The 23,044-nt window shown below is 44.0% G+C and overlaps 1 protein-coding gene across 1 annotated transcript in view; it reads left to right on the forward strand.

Annotated features, from left to right (window-relative positions):
* Positions 1–23,044, forward strand: part of MLLT10 (MLLT10 histone lysine methyltransferase DOT1L cofactor) — a 131,048-nt gene that overhangs the window by 286 nt on the left and 107,718 nt on the right. The window contains exons 2-3 of the mRNA XM_056857577.1: positions 14,856–15,024; positions 21,276–21,355. Coding sequence (XP_056713555.1) covers positions 14,856–15,024; positions 21,276–21,355 — 249 coding nt within the window. The remainder of the gene's footprint in view (positions 1–14,855; positions 15,025–21,275; positions 21,356–23,044) is intronic.

Consider the following 23,044-nt stretch of genomic DNA (forward strand, 5'->3'; position numbering starts at 1 on the left):
TTCTCCCTGGCTCTGCGTTTTCTTCCTCCATGTCTCCGCGAGAAGGCACCGGAGGGGGGTGGGGAAGGGAGGAGGAGAATTCGAGTTAACTTTCTGCTTTTAGAAACCGGCTAGCGAGCGGCGGATTTGAGAAAGAAGGGAAGCGCGCGCCGGTTGAAACCCAACAAACCCCTCCGCTCGCCATTCCCAGCAGCCGCCGCAGCTCAGCCCAAAGTTGTTAATTTCACGGTGCTGAAGCGAAAGCGTCTCCGACGCCTTGGTCACCTCGCCTCCCTATCCGAGGGAGCCGTGCTAAGCGGGAGAGAGCAGGGCACGAAGAGGCTGCCGCGGGTCTGGGCCCGGGGAAGAAACTTCCCCGCAATGCTTCGCGGCTCAAGCCCCTGGTGGAGCAGAGAGAGGGCCGGGGGGTGCTGGGCGCGCTCGTGTGCTGGGGAGGCGCGGGGCTCCGGGACGTTCGCACAGTTCGGCTTCTTTTTAGAGCTCGGGGCCCTAAACCTCGCGGGCAAGAAGCTGACCCGACCCCACCCCCCATCCACTCGGGGGAAGCCTGAGTTGGATGGGAGAGCCCCGAAGCCGGGCCCAGGAGCCGGCTCGCTCCCTGCCCCCGCCGAAGCAGCCTCGGGAGAGGAAGGGAAGAGAGGAGCGCGGCCCCATGTTTATAGCCCTCCTGCTCGGCCGCATTGTCCGGGAGCAGCGGGGGTGGGGGGGAGATTGAGACTGCTCGGCGGCCCCCAATTTCGGATTGCGCAAATACGCTGCGTTACATGGCTGCCTGGCAGCGGCCGCTCTTCTCCCCCCACCCCCAAGGAAGGAGGAAGAGAGGGAGGCACTGAAAAGGAGCCGCGCGGAAAGCGCCGCTGCAAACCACCAACAGCACCGCGGCTGAGCCTGGGGCTCCTGTCTGGAATTTCTTCCATTCATTCACCAGGGCGCGGAGGGCGGGGCCTCCAGGCCGCTGACCTTTCACCTCCTGCCTCCTTTCCTTCTCTCCCTCCTTTCTCTCTCCCCCCCGCCGCCTGCGTTTCCTTTTACCGCTCGGCCACTTGCTTACCCACAATCCACTGCGTCGGGCACGCTCGTGCCGAGCTCGAGCCTCTCGTAATCGCCCCTCTCGACCCCGCCCACTTCGCCTCTTCCCCCTGCGCGGCTCCCGGGCTGAAAGCAAGGCCAGTACCTGTCGGAGGATGCAATTCTCTGCACCGACACTGGGGGCAGCCGCTCACAAGGGAGGTTCTGTTCAGCAGCCCGGGTAGCTTCCCTAGGAAGAAATAATAATAATAATAATAATATCATCGCGCTCCAAGCACAACAATTCCGAGCCTAACTTTATTGTCCCGTTTATCTTGGTGGGGCTAATTTTCAAATCAAGTATTCAAGATGGGGGGGGGTTTGGCTGTCTACATTAATTATAGGTAATTATTAATGATAATTTCCGACAGCAATAATTTGAGCACAACTAAAGCTTGTCATAAATCAGGATTATTAACCAACAACAATGGTTAATACGGTCGAAGAAGAAAGGAGACTCCTAAAAGGATAAGCGATTGGAGTTGGGGGTGGGATTGTGGCTCCTTCGTCCAAATTCCGCTACCGATATCAGGAAAAATGTAACTGGAAGGGAATTGTCGTTGGGAATTATTTCTATTATGATGAGTCATGGTACTTCCTACTCAGCATTTCACAGACTTCAGTCATCCCGCCCTCCCTAGTTCCCCCAAAGCCAAGCTTTGAAGCAAAAGGTTCAGAACTCTTTGTTTCTGCTTTTCTTCCTGACTGTGGTGTGTGTGTGGGGGGGAGGGGGTGGCAACCGGCAAAAGCAGGTCAGTGGGTTACTTGCTTCCTCATCCTTCAGCTTTTAGCAATTGTCTGTCCTCGTCCCAAGAAAATGACACCCCTTCACTGCCCCCTCTTGTAAAAAAAGAATATTTTAATTGGGCAGAGAGCGAGAGACCCGTGATTGAGGACGATTTTTATTGTGTACGTTCATCTAAAGGCATGTGGAGACCCCAGGATCTGGCGTGGCCTTTTGCTTCTCAGTCAGATTTTTCCTGCTGGGGAGGCTGGGAACTTGCAACTTTTTCTCTGGATATTTCAGAGCTAAGGCTGATATTTTATAACTTTAGTTAATGCTGCAGCCGCCAAGGCGTCGCTATGTCTTTCCACCCGGTTCTCCAGAGCTTAGGGCATAGCACAGAGCTCTCAGATACACATGCAGAGGGAACAGTATCTGGAATACCTTCAGGTCACTGCCTGATTGGTTTTTTTAAAAAAGTTTTTCTAGCCTAGGAGACCAAAGGACAAAGTGCAGCGTAAGAGCAGCGCTGGGTTGAGTTCTCAGAGGTCCATGGTTGGGGAGGGGGGAGAGAGAGGAGCGGGAGGAAGAGGCACTTCGGGACAGCCTTCCATATCGTAGCTTTCAGAAAAGCGGTGAGAAGTATAAAAGAGACCAGCAAAACAGAGACCCAGTGCATACTGATAAACCCTCCTTGGTAGCGAGGAGATATTACCTTGCAATTTACAGATCTGCTGGATTTTAATGGAAAGCAATTGCAGTATTGTCGCCAATGGCATCACCACACAGCTGGCTTGGGAAATTTTTGCTGGCGACATAATCGATATAAACAAATCCAGGAGATGGGAGGGAGGACAATTCTTTATCACCCTTAATAAAATGGAGCAAAAGCCCGACATTCAGTGGATGGTCAAATCCAGATCAAGGTTTTTGTGTCGGGATGCTCACGTCCACTTCCGCAGGGCGGCAGGAAAATTTGGTGCTGGTTGTTGCCTGTTGAATGTGACTGACAAGTGTTTTTAAAGCAAGGGAAGCCATTCAAATACTCCATTTTAGCTGGTTAGTAGATCTGATTGCTACAAGAGACTTTAAACCAGGGAGTTTTCCCAGAAACAGAATCCAATTCTGACATTGTTAACCAATTTCTCCAAATGTTAAAAATTAAGTTGGCATTTTATTTATTGGAGAGTGTTTGGGCCTATTGGAGAGTGTTTAGGTGGTTTCACCCCTCCCCCAGCATCCTACTTTTGCACCCCAGAGTGTCTATCAGGATACTAATTAAAGCAAAAGATTTTGGTAAAATTGATTAACATTCTGTTCCAAATTGCATCACTTGGAAGTAAATTCCATTAACCTATTTCCACGTGGAAGACTTTACAATTTGAAATGTAGGATTTCCCCCCCCCCCCATTGTTCTGAATGGACCCTGTTGGAGTACTCAGAACAAAAATGGGTTACTAACATTGCAGTACTAAACACAAGAAAACCTGCGCTCTGTTTAGAATGGCACTGTGACTTTAATTCTTTATAGAGTTACTCTAGGGTTACTCTAGTTTGCCCACAGAAATCAATGCAGCTTTAGACTGCGGTCTTTTGGGCCTCAATTTCAAAGTGAACACCAAGCCAGCCAGAGAGCTATTGCTAGTTAAATGATTCTAGGACTGAGTAGCCAGACTGTCCAGCTTAAATCCATCTGTTTAAGACTGAAGTTTTATGCATACTTTCTTGAGCGTTCCAGAAATGCAGTAGGCCTTCCTTCCATGCAGGGCAAAACTTCCTCATAACCGTGTTGTGCATCAGGTTTCCGTTTAAGTGTTTCCAGTTTCCCTTAATTCACATCTCTCCATTTCCACATTCCACGTTTTGGCCCTGCCAATATAGATTACAAACCAACATTTTAGCTGTCAGAAATTTAAGATGGTTAAGAAAAAGAAGATGCAAATGCGTTTTGAGTATTTGTAACAGGTACAAGGTAATTAAAAATGCGTTGAAAAGTAACACTTCCTGATATTTCAATAATAAACAAAACTGTTGTGTGTGTGTAGGGGTGAGAGAGGTAGTTGTAATTTTATCTGACAGTGTTAAAACAAAAGGATTGCTTGCAATGCAATAATGCCAAAAGCATCCTTGCTCACCTTCTCCAAAACATAGTAACAGAATAAAGAGAACCAAAGTGTAGTATCTTTATGTTTAAGTGATAAGTAGTATTGAACCGAATTTGTTTGAGTGTAAAGAGTATGACCATTTATGCATGGGAGGTTTTGCCTTGGATTTGCTGTTCTCTAGATGCGCATTTTCCCCATCCAAATTCTCAAAACTCAAAAATAAGCCCCCATGCAGAGTTTTGAAAAAATGGGGGAAATGTGCATCTAGGGAGCCAAATTCAGGGCAAAACCTCCCGTGCATAAATGGCCTGTGGTAGGTTGGTCCTCTTGGCTTTGTCTACCTCAACATCTAAAAAAAACCCTTTGCGTTTAAAAAAAAAATTGGTTTCTTTGGAATCTACAAGTCTTGTGGGAAAATCCATTTAGTTTTCAGGCAGAGCTAAAAGGGGAGTAAAACACACCGCAACACACACTGAAAACTGAAATGCTTGGATCTCACCCAGTTCAGGAATGAAAAAACAAATGGGTTTTAAACCCTATTTCATCCGCTTTGTTTGAGAGCAAACGTGCCTAGGTCGGGGCCGTAGGTGGTTTGCTGGTTGGGCAGATTGTGCTCCTTGGGGTTAGATGAAACGGAGGAGACTCCACAGCCAGGACTCGCTTTGATCGATGGCCTGTCCCTTCCGCCAGCGATGCAGCTCTGCGTCCAGTGGCCGGTGTGGCTTGGGTGGCAGCGCTCAGTGGAAATGCGGCCTCGTCGTTAACAGCCGAAAGGGGATAATTCACAATGGGTAGCCGTGTTAGTCTGTCTGCAGCAGTAGAAAAGAGCAAGAGTCCAGTAGCACCTTCAGGACTAACAAAAATATTTTCTGGCAGGGTATGAGCTTTCGTGAGCCACAGCTCACACTGTGGCTCACGAAAGCTCATACCCTGCCAGAAAATATTTTTGTTAGTCTTGAAGGTGCTACTGGACTCTTGCTCTTTTCTACTGCAGCCAGAAAATATTTTTGTTAGTCTTGAAGGTGCTACTGGACTCTTGCTCTTTTCTACTACAGCCACAAAATATTTTAGTTAGTCTTGAAGGTGCTACGGGACTCTTGCTCTTTTCTACTACAGCCGAAAGGGGAGAATGGCAGAGGGGCGGCTTTTCCTCTAGTCTAGGCAGTGCTAGAGCGAGAGGAGGACACGCTAATAACGAGCAGGACTGGGGCCAGCTGGCAGGGCAGTGGCAGCAAAGGGGTTTTGCACGGGAGCCCCTCTCAGGTCGGCCTAATTGGAACCCCGGACCTGGGACGGGAGGCGAGGAGCGGCGCTGGCGGGCAGCCAAGCCCATAATCCTCCGCCTCCTTCCTTCCCTCCCTCGCCGGCTCCGAGCCCTTTGCATTGTGCCCGATGAGAGAGGTTGAGGGCGAGCAGGTGAAAGGATGAATTTGTGGGTGTCGCTTACAAAACGAGAGTCAATTGAGAGGCCTGCTTGTGGAGGACTAAGCCGGGCGGCGGGAGGGCTCAGAAGAAGCGGCCCCTCGGAGGGGAGAGAGCTCCGCGGCGGCGAGAGCGGGCCGGGCCGGGCCTAGGCGGGCCGGCTCGGCCCGAGAAGGGAGCCACGAGGGGACGCCGAGAGCGCAAAGGGAGATGGGAGGGCGCCTGACGAGAGCGGAGGAAGGCCGAGATGGGGGGGGGGGAGGAAGGCCGGGAGACGCCGCCGGGGAGCGGAGGGCTCATTCGGGCCGGAAGTGCCGTTGCGAGGAAGGTGGCGGGAAGGCTCGCGCGCGGGCGGCCGCGGCGAGTGAGGGGGGGAGGAAGCGGAGCCGCGGCGCCCGGGCCTCCTCCATTGTCCGCGGGGGGGAAGCCGCCGCGGGTTGATACACCGCCGCCTTGGAGGCGAAGAGGCTCTCTCGCCTTGTCGTGGCGCGCTACGGGGGGAGGGGAGCTTTTGAGTCAGACGCTTCCCCCCCCGCCAGAAAAAAAAAATAACACAACACCACAGCTGTGGAAACGGGGCGCGTTCGTGTTCCCTTTCCCCTCCCCCTCCCCTCCAACGGCTCGCGGGTTCCCGCCAAACAAACTGGGAAGGGAGCGTAGAAGGGAGCTCATTTGTTTCTATTCACTCGAGGGAAGAGGCCGCAGTCGGCTGCGGCTCACGTGGGCCGCGGAAAGCAGAAGACCCCACCGGGGAGAGCGTTGGATGGAGATGAAGGGAAACATCTGTTTGGTGGCGGGTTTTTAGAACAGGGTTTTCAAGAGAGGGGAGGGAAATACCGGCAGGAAACAATTTGGAGGGAGGGAGGGTGGGGGGAACTAAATGCTGAAATAATCAAATTGACTAAATAGGGGAGGGTGGTGGTAAAGAACGCGAGCGTTATTTCTCAAAATGGTGAAAGTTTGTCTTTGCTTCAAATGTTCTCGGGGTGGGGGTGGGGGTGGGGAAATAAAGGCAGCGACTTCTTAACAGACGAAATCGTCTGTTTGGCTTAAAAGGTGGGGTTCCCCTCCAAAAACAACAACAAAGAGTGCTGCTTTGTCCTCTACAAAAATGAAAAGTAAAAAACTATTTTTCTACCATGCGTTTGAATTTTTTTTTTTTGAGGATTTAAATAACAGAATAAAATATATTCATTTGAACTGAGAAAGTGTTAATTGTTTAAAAAGAAAGTGGGGGGAGGGAAGTGTGAGGGACCAGCTTAATCAGAAGGGGGACAGAAGAGGAACAGCATCTACATTTCTAGAAGGGAAAAGCTTGAATATTTTGAAACTGCTTAAATATTTTTGCATAAATGTTTTCTAGGGAAGAAGTATTCTTGGTTCGTTTCACAGTGCTTGAGAGTATTTTAAAATACAGATTGATCTCTACGTATTGTAGTTCCATGTTCTCAGGGGGAAAAGCATTTTACTTGGGTTCTGAACTGCAGTAAAGAAATCGGCATCCAGTATTACTAAACACCAGGTCGCAGAAAATATTTGGTAGCTAGGCCGGACGCTGTGTTTATATCGACATCTTTGTTTTTCCTTTTGTCAGCTTGCTATGCTTAGAGCCTTCTGACAATAATGATGCATCTGAGCAACATTCCTCAAAAGTAATTCAACTGTTTACAATGCGAATAGTTCAAAGAATTAGGGTTTAACATATTTTAGGATTTCTACTTACTTTCCCCCTTGAGGAGCATGCATCCTTATTTATCACCCACTTCAGCAATTTTCAGCATTTTCCTCCAAAGAAAGAAATTCAAACACACTGTTTTGCAAAAGTAGACCTACATAGCAGTGCTTAAAAATTACATTTTGGAAGAAAAATGTTTGAAACAATGCAAACACCATGGCTGTTTTTTTCTTTCATGTCCACATGGTACTCTTATGGGCAATAATGGTAACAGTTCTCCAATATTCCTCCTCCTCTAATGCGTCAGTATTTTTTTTTTTTACATGAGAAGAGTAGCGCCATGTTAAAAACAAATCACATTCCGACTCTGAAGTGCCACCGTGAGACTGACAAAAAGTGATCCGAGGCTTGTGCCCTTAATTCGCTCGGAATGTTAAGCTTCCCAAGATACTCCCCGCCTATGCTGCCGTGTTAGTTTTTCTGTACGTTTGTAGGTGGTTTTTAATAGTAAAAAATCAGTACGCGGTAGCAACAGCGACTGTGTCTTCACGATTGTAACACTTAGATTAAAATAAGGGTCCTGTAGTGGGAATAACACTTTGCTGGAGAAAGTTTTTTTTTTTTTTAAAGGTTGCATTTGGTTGCTTTTATGGATACAATACAACTAGTTAACATATTCTGGGGCGTGATTTTGAAATTGGGAGGTAGTGGCCCCTGCTTGGAGAGAAAACTTTACATACAACAAATAACACGAATCTGTCAGAGTAAAGCTAATCTAAGTTAATATAATCGATATCGGCTGCAACTACACCTTCTGCATTGCGAGTTACTTTCACCTCCAAGCAAAAGTGATATTTTTTCCTAAGCACATTTTAACTGATTATAAATGAGTTCTTAGGACACATGAGTTCTTAGGACACAATCAGATTGAAATAGTTTGTATTTCAGATTCTTGATTGCGAAGGAAACACTTTTCTCATCAGAAAAAAAAACCCACAGCTCTAACTGAAAAAGAGGAAATACAACTTGGGCCTGTGGACAAAAATATGCAGCAATGCAAACTTTGGCTTTTGTGCACAAAATGTATGCAGACATTTCAAGTTTTGTTTTGGGGGGAGGAGAAGGGATGAGTGGAATGACTTGATGCAGAACAAAGTAACAATCCATAGCATTTAAAATCTTTATTGGCTTTTCCCAAAAAAGTGAATATTTAAACAACATTTAACCTGAATCCTAGAATTAACTAACCTAGTTTTTCTCTCTCCCAAGGATTAGTACAGCACTGGTATTAAATATGACTTGTCACGGTTTCACATTTTTGTAATACATAGTCTTTTTCATATAAATGTGAAGTAGCATGTTTTAATAGATAAAAGCTAATTTATAATGTTAAGTGTAAACCTTCACTCTGTTGCTAAAGAAATGTTAACTCACTGCTGAAAAATAAATCCTCACAACAAATTCTTTATTTAGAATAATTTAATTTGAGGTTTGGTATACAAGAAAACCCTTATTTCATGTTTACAGTAAATCTCAGACTAGCATTAACAATTAAATACCAGCATTACCGTAACAGAAGCAGTACTTGAAAAACAACTATTTCATCCATTGGTGTTGCTAGTTAAATGGCATTTGCCTCCTGAGGTGTTTTAAATAACAGATGCTTTAAAAACAACTTCCCAATGAAATTAATGCTTTTAAAACGTAGAATTTAAGGGTGCTTGAAATAATACCAGTTTTTTAAACAGTCAAACCTACATTAATAGGTAATTTTGAGAGCACACAGCTGACACAACCTACATACAAATTGCAAGATGTGTAAATATACTTAAAATCTATAAGTTCTCTGTATATCTTCTGTTGCTGAAATATTTTAACTGCTGATACTTTAGTTTGGAATCCTAAAACACATTTATTTAGGAAACTAAGTTCCATTGAAATAAATTGGAAAGGTGACTTGTTTGGGACTGAGGTGCTGAACACACAACAGGAACTACATGGTTTGTGCATATGCGTGTGCACACAAACACATTTAGTATGGGTTAACAAGCTATATATCTCATAACTGGGCATGGATAGAAATAGTCTGTTGAATCTAAGCCAATATAGCATTTAAAACACATTAATGTGCATGGGTCAAAACACAAGTGTCCCACACACTCCACATTGTGTGGACTGACCATTATGCTTTAATTTCCCAGGATTAAGCAAACAGCATCATTAACATTTATTTTGATTAATACTAGTTTCAAGTTCAGCAGCCAGATGAAGAAGGCATAGAAAATGTAATTGTTTTAAATAAACGCAAATATGAGTTTCCATACTTAATGTCAACAAATAGTATTTTTCAACATTTCTTTCACAGCACATACTTTTTTGCACGTTATAGCTCTTTGTACCCAGGTAAGGACTAAATAAGCAACACAGATTCAATTATAAAAAATCATGACAAAAGTTGCTAAGAATGGCCTTCAGGCAAACATTTATTCCTACCCCAGCTCCTCCAAAACAAACAGCCCTGACACGACTCTTCTATTCCTCTTCACCCCTGCTAATTATTTTCAACGTAGCAGGGGAAAGGGATGTTTATTCAAAGAGTTTATTTTTGATTTACCTCAAATATATATATGTTCCCTTTACCTCAGATGTTTATATCTTGTGAATATTAAGAAAATTGCACCTGATTTAATTGAGAGTATGTATGTGACAAAGATGTGATTAAGCAATACTGAATGTGTTCCTGATTCTGGTTTTAAGAATAATTAGCAAAATATAAAGGAAGGAAAGAGCTGTTTAGGTAATTACAATTTTAAGGTGACACTTTGCTGTTTAAATTGTAACATTCCAGAGACGCAGTAAATCAAAAGTCCCGAAGACATTTTTTTTGCTAGGCATATTTCTTTCTGGTATTAAAAATGGTAAAATCTTTTCAGCAACATTTTAAATAGTTGCTCTATTTTGCCATAATTGTTCCCATTAAGAATAAAGGTACATAAAATAGACAAAACTACAATTATACACATTGCAAAAACCATGTATGTATTGTCTTAGGAACTGACTGAATTTTTACGTATTCTATAGATTAAAGAACACAAATACTTAACTATTTTGAAGTGCAAGATATTTCCCAACCACAGCTTAATTTCCTGTTTTAGTGACTATATTCCTAAACATGCATTTGCATGAACACTGCTATAAACTGCGGTTCTTTAAAAAAAATAATCCCCATATCTTGTCAGCCTTAACAATGACTATATTCATGAAGCACATCCCAACCCTAAACATGAAACTTGAAAGTAATTTCCATTGATTTCAGTCAAACTTGCTTCCAAGTAGTGCGCTTTAGGAATGGGGTGTAAAAGGTTTGCAGCACTTCCATATCATGTGGATGTTAATGGCATACCATGTGTAGTACATTGTAGTAAAGCCATTCTCTTCCTATTTTGCATTTCAATGGTTCCTTCCAAATGCATTGTTTTACAAAACCACCAAGAGGCTATCTACATTTTGCCATCATGTTTTCTGCAATGCTCTAAAGTAGAGATCATGGACTGTTTTTGAGTTCATGTATTTTAATTCCATCAACTGAACTACAACTAAAAATAGGACATTAAAAATAAAGCCAACAGTATAGTGGATTGCAGCTTAATGGAATGTTTGTAACATTAAGTTTATATACAGTGCAGAACTAGTTAATAAGTAGCTTTGTTTCACCCACACGTAGGTGTTTTACAACATTATCATCTTTAGTTTTTGACAGCTCTTGTAGTATTAGCTACAGTTAGCATTGTTTTACACTTAAAGAAAGTCCAAAATTTAATCTAATTGATATAAAATGTAGAAATGTGTGAAAAAATAAAATTACAGAAAACTTGCTAGCAGCAAACTGAAGTACCTTCAGAATTGTTTGCGAGTTGGAAGGAAACATAGACTGCAACTGTATTGCGATACAAATTTTTCGAGGGTATCACTTTGTTCCCTTGGTCATCTTTAATAAAACAGTGGAACCTTTACCATGCTTACTGCCCAGGGACTTAGGATGCTTGCAGGTCTATAATATTAGTGCTGAAAGTACCCACTCCCAATGTCCCTAACATTTACCATCCCATTTCTACGTAAAATCCAAATTCATCAAGGTCTCTGCATAGCTATCTATACTGTGCGTGTGTAAAGCACCATCAAGTCTCAGCCAATGTATGGCAACCCCAGTAGGGTTTTCTATACTAGCCTCCCATAATGCCACCTATTAGAGCCATAACTGGAAAATGTTGCCTCCGTTTACAATGGGGCTAATATGCAGTAGGCTGGTTAGTATCTATTTAGTTTTTCTGTCATGTACTTTTTTGATTTCATTAAAAGGAAAAAATAATATGAATGTCTAAAGAAGAAAATATCAACAACTTAATCCATTAGTCTCTAAGTACCATGGCTCTTGTGTATAAACACGTGTTTAATTTAGGCCACAATTTTATAGTTGCAGTTAACAGAATTTCTATTAATACTTTTTAAAAAATCATAAGCACCAACAATTGGAACGTTTCCACCCAGATCCACAGCTCAAGAGGGCAATCCTATGTACACTTACTGTGGAGTAATCCCATGAATACAGTAGGGCTTTCTTCTGAGTACATATACAAAGAATATGCTGCATATTGAAACACCGATATGTAATTGCATTTAATCCCACTGAAGTCAATAGAACCAAATCAATTGAAATGCAAGTACTGGTTTTACAGGATCTCTACAACTTTAAATGCAATAAAATCTTTTTCAATAATCTGTTAAAATGTGGTTTCCCAAACATCAGCACATTAATAGTTATTTAATATAGCTACAGTTTTCAGACGTTCCTTGTAGGGCTAAAAGACAATAAAGAATGTTATGTATATTGTGTATGGTGGAAATACCACTGTCCTTTCAACATTAGTTTACTTATGCATTCTCTTTTTCTTCCTAAGGCATTAATGTGTAATTTTGTATGACTGCTGTTTTTTGCCATGATAGTTAGATGTTTGTATTTTTGCAAACACTAAGACTTTCAGGGATACTATGTGTGTATGCTTTAGGCATGTTGAGCAGATCACAAACACTCAAACGACCCTGTTATGTTCATCTTAATATGTGGCTAAACCTTCTATAGGAAATGCCACTTACCGCTCCCTTTCCTCGTCCTTCCTCCTCTATCTACAACATTTCACTCCAAACTTTCAAGGACAGAAAAGCCTGACCCAAGATATCCTGCACAGAAACTACAGCCTCTGATATCTCAAAGGGATGATAATTCTGCATCTCCCTCCTCCCCCTTCTATGTAACAGCTTTTCAAACCCATGCCAATCTACAGAAGTGTTACTATTCATTACTTACCGACATCTTAAAACACATCTAACCCATATATGAGCATATTTAGGACAATGCAGATAATTTTATAAAGCAGATTTGAATAACTATCAGCCAAGGTGGCAGCCTTGCAACCAACCTATGCTGCCCAGTCAGTTTGTCATTTAGCATGAGAGCGAAAATACATCAGCTGTATTAGTTTTGATCCCTTCCCTTCACCTCCCCAAAGTACTAGCTGTGGAGGAAGCACAGAAGCAGGAATTTTGCAAAGCTGCACTAAAGCGCAGTCCTAAATCCTTCTAAACCCATTGCTTTAAAGAGATTTAGGAGGGTGTCATTCTGTTTAGGATCGCACTGTCCCTCTACTAACAGTAGCCACAATTAGTTCCTTCTATTAGTCATACCTGTTTACGATCAATATCTGGAAAACTGGGGATTTTCCTTCGTGCTGATGATCTCAGCCATCTCCTTATCCTACTGCTTTTTGAAATATACAAAAGCAAATCAACCATTGATCAAAATCTGGAAAATATGTCCTTATAACCAAATCTAGATTACAGAATATTCAAGACGGGGTATGTTTGCATACGGAGGGGATGAGGCATCTGGTTTGGTTTCCTGATTTGTGCCTACAGCCAATTAAGCCCATTAACATTTGGTAGTTGGTAATATGGATTAAGGTAATGAGTATTAATATATTTAATTATACGTCACATTTATTTCAATAGGATTTGCCCACAATGGTCTCTAGGTTTAAGGAGCAAGAATGCCCTAAATGGAAAGTAAGAAGACTTACAGCAAAAGTGGAAATTTATCAGTTCTGCAGATGTAGGCAATCAGAGAAAAGATGTGTGGTTGTGAAAACCAAGAGGGCCTAAGGTTTAAGAAATGTTATACTTTCTCAGACTAAGGAGATATATGTTGTAAAAGAGAAGGACTTCTAGAGAGAACTTTGGAAAGCTTACGCCACAATACATGGAAATCTATGCCATGGAAGCTTACTGGGTGACCTTGGCTCAGTTGCAGACACTCAGCCTAACCTACCTCACAGAGGTTCTTGTAGGTTATCCGGGCTGTGTAACCGTGGTCTTGGTATTTTCTTTCCTGACGTTTCGCCAGATGGCAGGCATCTTCAGAGGAGTACCACTGAAGGACAGTGTCTCTCAGTATCAAGTGTGTAGGAAGAGTAATATATAGTCAGAAAGGGGTTGGCTTGAGCTACATCACAGAATTGTTGTGAAGATAAAACGGAAGGAGAGGAGAATTATGTAAACCGCTTTTGAGTCACCTTTGGGGAGAAAGGTGGCATATAAACAAATTACAATAAAACATGACCCATGGGAAACTTGAAAATAAAATAATGGCATTTTCACATAAGGAACATCTAGCAACCTCAACTAGAGATTGGGATCCTTAAAAGTGTGTGTATTTTGAAACATGCCATTGAAAACAGCAAATCCCAGAAGATGCGTTTTGGATAGTGGTATAGGAGGGAAAACATCCAGGCCAGTAAAGTGACGAGCAACACAGTGAACAAACAAACCAACGCCCTCAATAAAGACACAGGAATCTGCACTTGCACAGCAGTGCTATAATAATGATTTAGAAATGCAGAGGTAGGGAAGGCACCGCTGGCTGAATTTCTAGGGCTGGGCTAGGCGCTGGTCTTGTTCTCCCAGGCGCCGACTCTGCCCAGCTGTCTCCACTGCCAGGAAGAAAACGTGTGTTCCTCCGTGACCGAGCAAGGCGCGGGAAACGACAGCAGCCCGGCTGCTCTTCAGATTCTCGACAGCCCGAGGGAAAGAAATAAAGAGGGGTTCAAAAGAGAGAGGCAAGGCAGCGCGGTCGCTGTCGGGAGCGGCCCGACCAGCGCCGTCTTTTGACTTAAAACGCCGGTTACAAGTGTTAAGAAGGACCGCGGCTCGGCCGGGCCTAGCTGCGGTACGACAGCCACCGCCAGCCCCCCGAGGCGAAAAGCCCAGCAGCGAGGCCGCGTCTCTTTCCTCCCTTTCCCCCCCGTCTCTGCGCACGCTCCGTGCGTGCATCCGTTAAATACGTTGGGGGAGCGAGTGAGCAGCGCGCGGCGTGGAACTTCGCGGCGGCCCGCGTTCCACTGTCCGCCCATGAGCCACCGCGAGGAAAAAGGAGGCGGCCGCATCGGGGCCTTCTCTGAGGAAAGAGGAGGGGGGGGTGGAGAAGTACAGTGCGCCTGCGTGCAGGCCCTGCTGTGTGGCTGCTGGGCCGCCGCCGCCGCCAATAATCACCATTCCCCCCCTAGTGCTTGAGGCCGAAGGACTCGAGGGGGACGCTTAGGAGCAACTCGGAAGGGACCCCCCCCCTCCGCCGCCTCCGCTTCCAGCCTCCCCAACCAGCGGCCATGGGTCCCACGTCCCTGCTGTGGAGACGGTACTGGCGGCGGCGGTGGCTGAGCGACTGAAGGCGGCGGAGGAGGCGGCGGCGGCGGGGCTCTCGGTGGCGGTTGCCGCGCGTGTGGCGGTCGCTGACGGTGCTTTTAACCCTTAGATGGTCTCTAGCGAGCCGCTGCTGCTGCCTGTGTCACTGGAGGGCGAGTTCTCCAATAGCATGAAGGAGATGATCGGCGGCTGCTGCGTGTGCTCCGACGAGAGGGGCTGGACCGAGAACCCGCTGGTCTACTGCGACGGGCATGGCTGCAGTGTCGCAGTGCATCAAGGTGAGTGCGGAGGGGCGGCCTCGGACAGGCGGGGGGGGGGCAAGGCTGCGACCCCCGCGTGCCCTCACATAACACATAAATGCCGGGGGGGGGGGGTAGGGAGAAGAGAGCCACAAGACGTCTGTTTCCTGCCTGCTCTGGGCTTGGGCTCTCCCCGGAGGGTTCCCGTCCACGTCTCTCCTCTCCCCGCCCTGTTGCAAGAGTACATTTTACTCCTCCCTCCCTTTAGCCTCGCAGCCAGCCCCGTAGGAAGGTTGCCAGTTTCAGGCGTGCCTCTTGGGCCCTTCGGGACTGATCCTCTTGCACTCTTGGGGTGCAGTAGGGGAAAAAAAGGGTGTTTTCGTTATACGCCCTTATCGGCCTCTCTGTGTGTCTGAACCAGCACATTGGCTGCCAGCTTGGAAGGCTTTAAGAGGGGAGTGGACACGTTCATGGAGGAAAGGGGTGTTCATGGCTACTAGTCAAAATGGATACTAGCCATGATGCATACCTATTCTCTCCAGGATCAGAGGAGCGTGCCAAATATATTAGGTGCTGTGGAACACAGGCAGGATGGTGCTGCTGCAGTCGACTTGTTTGGGGGCTTCCTAGAGGCACCTGGTTGGCCACTGTGTGAACAGACCTTGGTCTGATCCAGCATAGCTTTTCTTATGTTCTGAAGTTAACCCAAATCCTCTCTCTCCTAACGTTTTCTCCTTATCCAGCATGTCCCCCAGCCTTAATAGTGAAGGAAAGCAGGGCAGGTAGGGAGTGCTGGGGAAGGACGAATATTTTGCTCAGGCCTGGAGCGCCAGCTGCACGTGCAGTATTCCACTTTGACTTGTCGCCTCTTTACTAAATTTGAGCCACCTTCCGTTTTCACAGCCTTACGTTTCCCTTCTCAGATTTCTGTTCCTTGAATCGAGACTAGGTGCCTGGAAACGTGTTTGTTCAAGGGAGGAGTAGCTGTCATGTGACTGTTCCCTTCCCTCTCCCCAGACGGCTCTTTTCCCAGAATGTCATCTGGCTGGATGTTGCCTGCTAGATGAAGAGACTTCCTGTTTGTGGTAGTGTAGCGGGTGGGGGAGGGGAGGAAAGGGGCACTGTAGAATTACTTAGCCTTTGATGATAGATTTGTTTGGATTAGTGGAGGGGAACAGTTGGCTGGTGCCCAGCTGAGTGGCTGTGTTATTGCTTTGCTGACTGTAATGAGCACAGTGCATATCAGCTTGTCTTGGAGTTCTGTGGGAACAGTGTCTGAGGATATGCATTATGGCATAAAAGCTCTGGGAGACTTACTGGCCGGGCTCCCCTCCCCCTTTAAATGCCATTAGTGGGAGAAATGTCCTGGGTTCCCTTGTGGAGTACATAGTTTATGAATCGTTGGAGAGAACGGTGGTGGTTGGAATGAAGTGTTATTACTCCGTGTGAAATCATACATCTCTTTATCTGTAAAACTTGCTAACCTGGAACTAAGCTGTGCATATTTCCAGATCATGTGCTCATCTTCCTGGAGTTGCAGGCCAGGGTTTGTTTTTGAAGTGCTGATTTTGCAGTTGACTGTATGGGCATTTATAATCAGGTTGATATCTTTAATACAGTATGATGGGGAGGGAAGAAGAAAACGGTGCGTCAAGGTTTCTATGGGTGTGGATGCAATAAACAGAGTGAATAAATGCTGGGGAAATTGTGCAAATTAACCAGTATAAGTCAGATAGTAAAAAAAGAGCTAAGTTGGTGACGAAGAAAAAAGGAAGTGTAAAGTCAGCATAAGGTTTCCATCCATACCAGTTGTATAAATGTTTCTCTGTGTTACTGTATTGGTAGAAGACTTCATCTGAGACAACCAGGGAGTGGAGTCCAAAAGGTATAAGATATGATGCCAACTGTGTCTCTTCTCTTCCCTGTGTGTCTGTCAGATCACTTACTCACACACAAAACACAAACTCCTGCTGTTGTAAATGTACCCCAAATGTCTTGCTGTTTGAGGATTTTTCAGTAGTGAGTAAGCTGAGACGGGTGTCCTATATTTATCTTAAGTTTCAGTGTTGGGTGGAAGTGAGAGACTATGGCATCTGTGCTTTTATTAAATTTCCCACACATGTATCTAACACTACTCATTCTCCTGTTGAGTTGATTATGATAATGAAGTTGGTGTTTATAAAACGTTTGGGATGTAGACTGAGTATTGGAGTTAGGCAATTCTTAGGATACTACTAATGGAGAGAGGAGAATAATGGGGACTACGGAAGGGTGCAAGTACTCTTGAGACTAAAATTGGTTAAGTTGAGCTGGGGGAGTAGAATAAAATACTATATTATGTTTCTAAAAGCTCCTCCCCACACATCATCTATTACAAATTCTGTGTACCAGCAGTCCTGTTTGAAGGTTCTAAGGACTCGAAGAGGCCTTCTAATTCTTCTCTTCTGGGATGGAGGGTAGGCAGCAGTGACAGCAACAGAGATTCATTCCTGTAGTGACCCAGTCTTCCATGACAGCAGTTGAAATAAAGGATTTGAGATAAGGCTCATGTGATGCTGTAAAAGCAGTATGGAATGGCACCTTAACGTCCAAAGAAACCCCCCCACACACACACACACAAACGGTTCTCTTGAACACAGCTTATACCAAAGACCATTGGTCTATCTAGCTCAGTATTTATTACCCTGGCTGACCATGGTGCTCAAAAGAACAGAAAGGTCTTTCTCAATACCTTCTCAGTGGAGATGTCAGGGACTGAACTTTGGACCTTCTCTGCAACTGAGCTGTGGTGTTTTATTAAGTAACTAGAATAATTCAATTGAATATGGTTTTCCTTTTGGGAAATGTATACATGTGAACATGACATGGAAAAAACCCCTTCCATTCCTGAATATCTCCTGCTGAGGTATATCTGCTTCTCTTTGTTCCTGTGAATGCAGGTCAGGATGGGATCTTAGTGTGTCATATTGGTGTGTATAAGGTCTATATGTAAGCAAGGATGAAAGAGGAATGGGTAGAATAGATACTTGGTTTATGAAGACCAGTCACAGGTTATGCCTGTGCATTGAATTTCTCTTACCCTAAACCTTACATAGCTAGTTTCTATCCTGTTTCTGTAGTGTTAGTACGAGAGATTTTGAATTATATCTTGTAAGCTGCCAGCAGTTTTAGAAGCATGCAGACAGCCCTTGTTCTCAAAATTTCTAGAATCTGGGGTGGGTGGGTGATAGCAATATTAGGATATATTTTGGAAATTTTCCTGTTGCACACAGGTTTACCATAACTGCAATTCTGTATTCTTATCAAAAGTGCAACTTTAAGAACATACCTGAGTAAATGCTGCACATAGGAAACCTAATCCCTATTAAAACACATTGAAAAAATTGAAAAGTTCTAGGGAAAAAAGTCATTGTTCCCCAAATCCTCTCTCCACCCCCCATCCTTCACATCTCCAATCATAGTTTGAGTCCTTGTCTATAACACTCTATATATCTACAGCTTTGGTTCTGTGGACACTTGCCTAAAAGTAGGTACAATGGATTCATTGCAGCTTAACTTATAATTAAGAACATAAGAAAAGCCCTGCTGGATCAGACCAAGGCCCATCAAGTCCAGCAGTTTGTTCACACAGTGGCCAACTAGGTGCCTCTTGGAAGCCCCCAAACAAGACAACTGCAGCAGCACCATCCAGCCTGTGTTCCACAGCACCTAAGATAAAAGGCATGCTCCTCTGATCCTGGAGAGAATAGGTATGCATCATGACTAGTAGCCATTTTGACTAGTAGCCATGAATACCCCTTTCCTCCATGAACATGTCCCCTCCCCTCTTAAAGCCTTCCAAGTTGGCAGCCATCACCACATTTTGGGGCAGGGAGTTCCACAATTTAACTATGCGTTGTGTGAAAAAATACTTCCTTTTATCTGTTTTGAATCTCTCACCCTCCAGCTTCAGCAGATGACCCCGTGTTCTAGTATTATGGGAGAGGGAGAAAAACTTCTTGTCCACTCTCTCCAAACCATGCATAATTTTGTAGACCTCTATCATGTCTCCCTTCAGTCGCCTTCTTACCAAGCTAAACAGCCCTAAGTGTTTTAACCGCTCCTCACAGGGCAGTTGCGCTAGTCCCCTAATCATTTTGGTTGCTCTTTTAGGCACCTTCTCAAGCTCTGTAATATCCTTTTTTAGGTGTGATGACCAGAACTGTACACAATATTCAAATTGTGGTCTCACCATAGATTTGTACAATTGGTTACTGAGGTTCGCTGCTGATCTGTTTGCTGATTTGTTATTGAGTGCCAAATTGGACTTCCAGAGATTGCCGCTTCAGTAACTAGTTTCATATTAGAGTGGTTCATAATGTGGTTGAAATCTGGTTTGTGAAACTCTGGGACAGAAGCTTTGTATGCCTATAGTTTCATAGCTCAAAGTTTCATAGCATTCGTTTTAGGATGGTTTGGTTGCATTACTGAATTCTGTTATGCCTGTGACCCGTGGTTTTCAAAGAGACTTATACGCGTGCAACATTTCAGGCTAAATCATGTGAGATCAAATCTTTGAGGTATAAGGTAAACATCAACAGCAAACCTTTGTGTAAGTCTGTTTGAATGGATTGTGCATGTGTCCAAGCACATTATTTCAACCTCCAGGCTACCTAAAGTAAATAATAAGGTTTAAAGTTTCTTCCCCAGCCCAATTTTCTGCTGCCATTGCAATGTTCTTTCTTGGAGTCTGAAATAGCACTTTGGGATTAGCATCTATCTTTTGCCCTTTAAAGACCTAAAAGAGGCTGTCTATGGTACTCTTTCCAATTTGGGCCAAAAGATGTATGTGACTCACTGCCTGGTAGCCTAAAGTAGAATGTTTGTGGGAGATGTAGTGTTTGTGACAGGCAGGTGAGTCCTTGCAGCCTTAGAGTTCTGTATGGATCAGAACACAAATACGGGTGTTCTGAGAAGCACGAGACCCTATAGGAATAGACATGAGTGGATTCAGCAGGGACAAAACCTGAAAACAATCCATTAAAATAGAACCACAGTTGTACTTAGAAGCCAGTTTCATTTAACAAAAAAGTTCTTAGAGCTAGGATAGAGCGTAGCCAAGGTCACGGCTGGGTAGACCAGGATTCCCCAGCGATGGTACCATGGCACCCACCGGTACTGACTTTTGTGCTTGCTGAGCTTTTCAGAAAGTGCGTGGGGCCATTGTAAGTCAAGATTTGTTATTGGCTGCCTTCTTTTAAATGAAAGGGTTTTCCACTGGAGGATTAGGAAGACTAGTAAGCACCTGGGCTTTCCTTAGTGTGTGGTTTCATTCCCCCTTCAGGATTTCCTTCTTTGCAGGTGGTGTGAGGAGGTATTCTATTTGGTTCCCTCTCCTGAGGCAGCTATTTTGGGATGGTGCTCACCATTCTCTTTCAAAATTCCAAAGGTGCCTGCAGGCTCCAAAAGGTTGGGGACCCCTGGCGTAGCCTATCTGAGAGAGCTGAGGAATAACTGGGGGGTTAAGAAGAGAGCTTCTTGTAGGCAAGTGAAGAGGAAAACAGGCTGAGAACTTGTCAGTATCTGGAACATGTAAAGGGACTACTGTTTATTTGAAAGCTTGTGTCTGACTTTATCCATAAGGAAATGTCAAATCAGGAAAGAGCTATGGGTAACTGTGTTCAGGATGGCTTGTAAAGGAGAACAAGCCCTCTGCTGTGCTGGCTGAGTCCTTCAAGCCCCAGTGACTTGGTCATGTTACCCTAGATTTGAGGATGTCTGTTCAGTACCCCACCTCTGGCTGCCCTGTAGTAATGATGAACACATGAATGCCATGTTGCATTACATATAACGAGAACTGAACAGAATTTAAGAGGCTTTCAGTGCAAAACTATTTCCTTTTATTTCTCGCATCAATGCCCAAGTAAGATGCCACAGAAAATTCTATATGATTGTTTAAAATTGTTAGCCTATCTTTAAAAGCTGTTTTATAGATTTTTTGTAATAAAAACAACTTGTCATTAAAATCAAGAGTAATCTTGCCATTGCTTTCAATAAGCTGTAGATTTGTGACGACAATTATTTAGGTGTCAGTTGTGAATACACTTAGACTTAAGTGCCTTTTAAAATCAATAGAACCTTTTATGTAATTACTCAACTGGCTCCCAATTCTAATTTGCATATATGTAAAGTATGCCATAGATTATTTAACCTTCACCCTGTGAGATGCTTTTGTTAATAAACCATAACTTACTTTTGAGTATACTATGTGCTTGTAATGTGATTATTTTGTACTTTTTCTCCCATAATAGCATGCTATGGAATTGTTCAAGTACCCACTGGACCTTGGTTTTGCAGAAAATGCGAATCTCAGGAAAGAGCAGCTAGAGTGGTAAGTTTGAACTAGTGTATAATATGTGTGTGTGTTAATGTTCTAGTAATGTGCAGAACTAAATAGCATGCCTTGAAGTGTCTGATACTAAGTTAGCGTTGGGTGAAATTGTTTGTCTCCTTCACTAGCTAACGATCAACATAAACCTGCCAGAAATCTTTAGCAACTCCCCCCCTTCTTTGTGTCTTCTAGTTTTTAACCTGAAAGTATAGAGAGAGCCAGATGGGGCTATCACTGCTTAGAGGCTGCCCAAGCATCCTGCTGTGTATTCTACAACTCTCCTCTCTACCAAAGAGAGGAAAAGGTTGATTTTGGGACTTATAGGGAAGGGCTAGCCTCTCATCCTCCATCTCTTTTTGCCAGAGGGAGAAGAGTAGTCAGGCACTGGAGAAATGTTGCCATGTTGGAAAACAATGGAATGAAGCTGATTCTTCAGTGCCTTTTGTGGCTGATATGGGTTTTGGCTCAAAAACCTCCTTTTGCCATGAATGTATACTGGATGCTGAAGAGGAAGACCTGGTTTGGACTCCTCTGACTTTGCATACTGTTTGGAGCTCCCTGGTTTTGACATATCTGAACTATTAATTTAAAACTATATTTTGTGAGTAGTGATACTAAATGCTAATTCGTCACTGAAAGTACAGTAAAGAAGAGGACGCTCATGGGAAATTCAGAAATGAAGCTGCTGAAATGCTGAAAATTTTTTTACAAGTTCAAGTGGGAAGTTTGCTGAAAGCCTAAGCTGTTGTTTTGCTTCTATCCGAACATCAGTGGCAGATCAGGCATTAGAATATAATTGCTTGGAGTAACTGATTAAATATTCACCATTTCACTCATTACAACAAGATCTGCCTTTTGTCTTGTACATTTAAGCTTCCCTCATGCTTTCATTCCAAGTTAGAACTTCCTCTATGACTTCTTGTTGTACCAATACCTTCCTGCCGGTATAAGGGTTCTAGTTGAGTCCCTAATTACAGTTTATGGAAGGAGTACAGGTAATGGTTTTTCCTTTAGGCACTTACCTTGGGTCTTGCATACATCCCAACTTTCAACAGGTAGCATATATGGAAATAAGTTAGCTTACCTAGTTGGTTTAATAAATAACAAGCTTGATTTCTTCATTTCTTGTTGAAGTAAGAACCATTGGGCCATTGGAGTAGCTAGACCAGTGGTTTAAACCTTTCGGGCCACCACCCTCTTGGTTCCACAAACTCAACCCCAGTGCCCCCTACCCTATCCAACAACACAGTTGAAGGGGCCCACCTCTAGCACTCCCCTGCTGCCCCCTTGCCTCTTACTGCCCCCCTAGGTAATGCCCCCCCAGGGGGTGGTATTGCCCACTTTGGGAACCACTGAGCCAGAACATTGCTGACTGGTGATTGCTTACACCATCTGACTTGCCACCATGTGGGAATATCTTTCTTTTAGGTGGTAGCGTAACTATGTCATATTTCTAGGGTGCCATCAAATTATAGGTTAGGCTATGTGTTTTAGCTATATCATATTTATGATTTTAAATTCTGTATTATATTTTAAATTTTTATTCATGCTGTATTCATATGTTGTTAGCCGCCCTGAGCCCAGTTTCACTGGGAAAGGGCAGGATATAAGTCAAATAAAATAAATAAATGTAGAATTGCATGACTTTTGCAGGCAATAGCTGTGTTTGGTGATGGTGGCTTAGTGTAT

Source organism: Euleptes europaea, chromosome 11 (genome assembly GCF_029931775.1).
Source record: "Euleptes europaea isolate rEulEur1 chromosome 11, rEulEur1.hap1, whole genome shotgun sequence".
Taxonomy (NCBI): Eukaryota; Metazoa; Chordata; class Lepidosauria; order Squamata; family Sphaerodactylidae; genus Euleptes; species Euleptes europaea.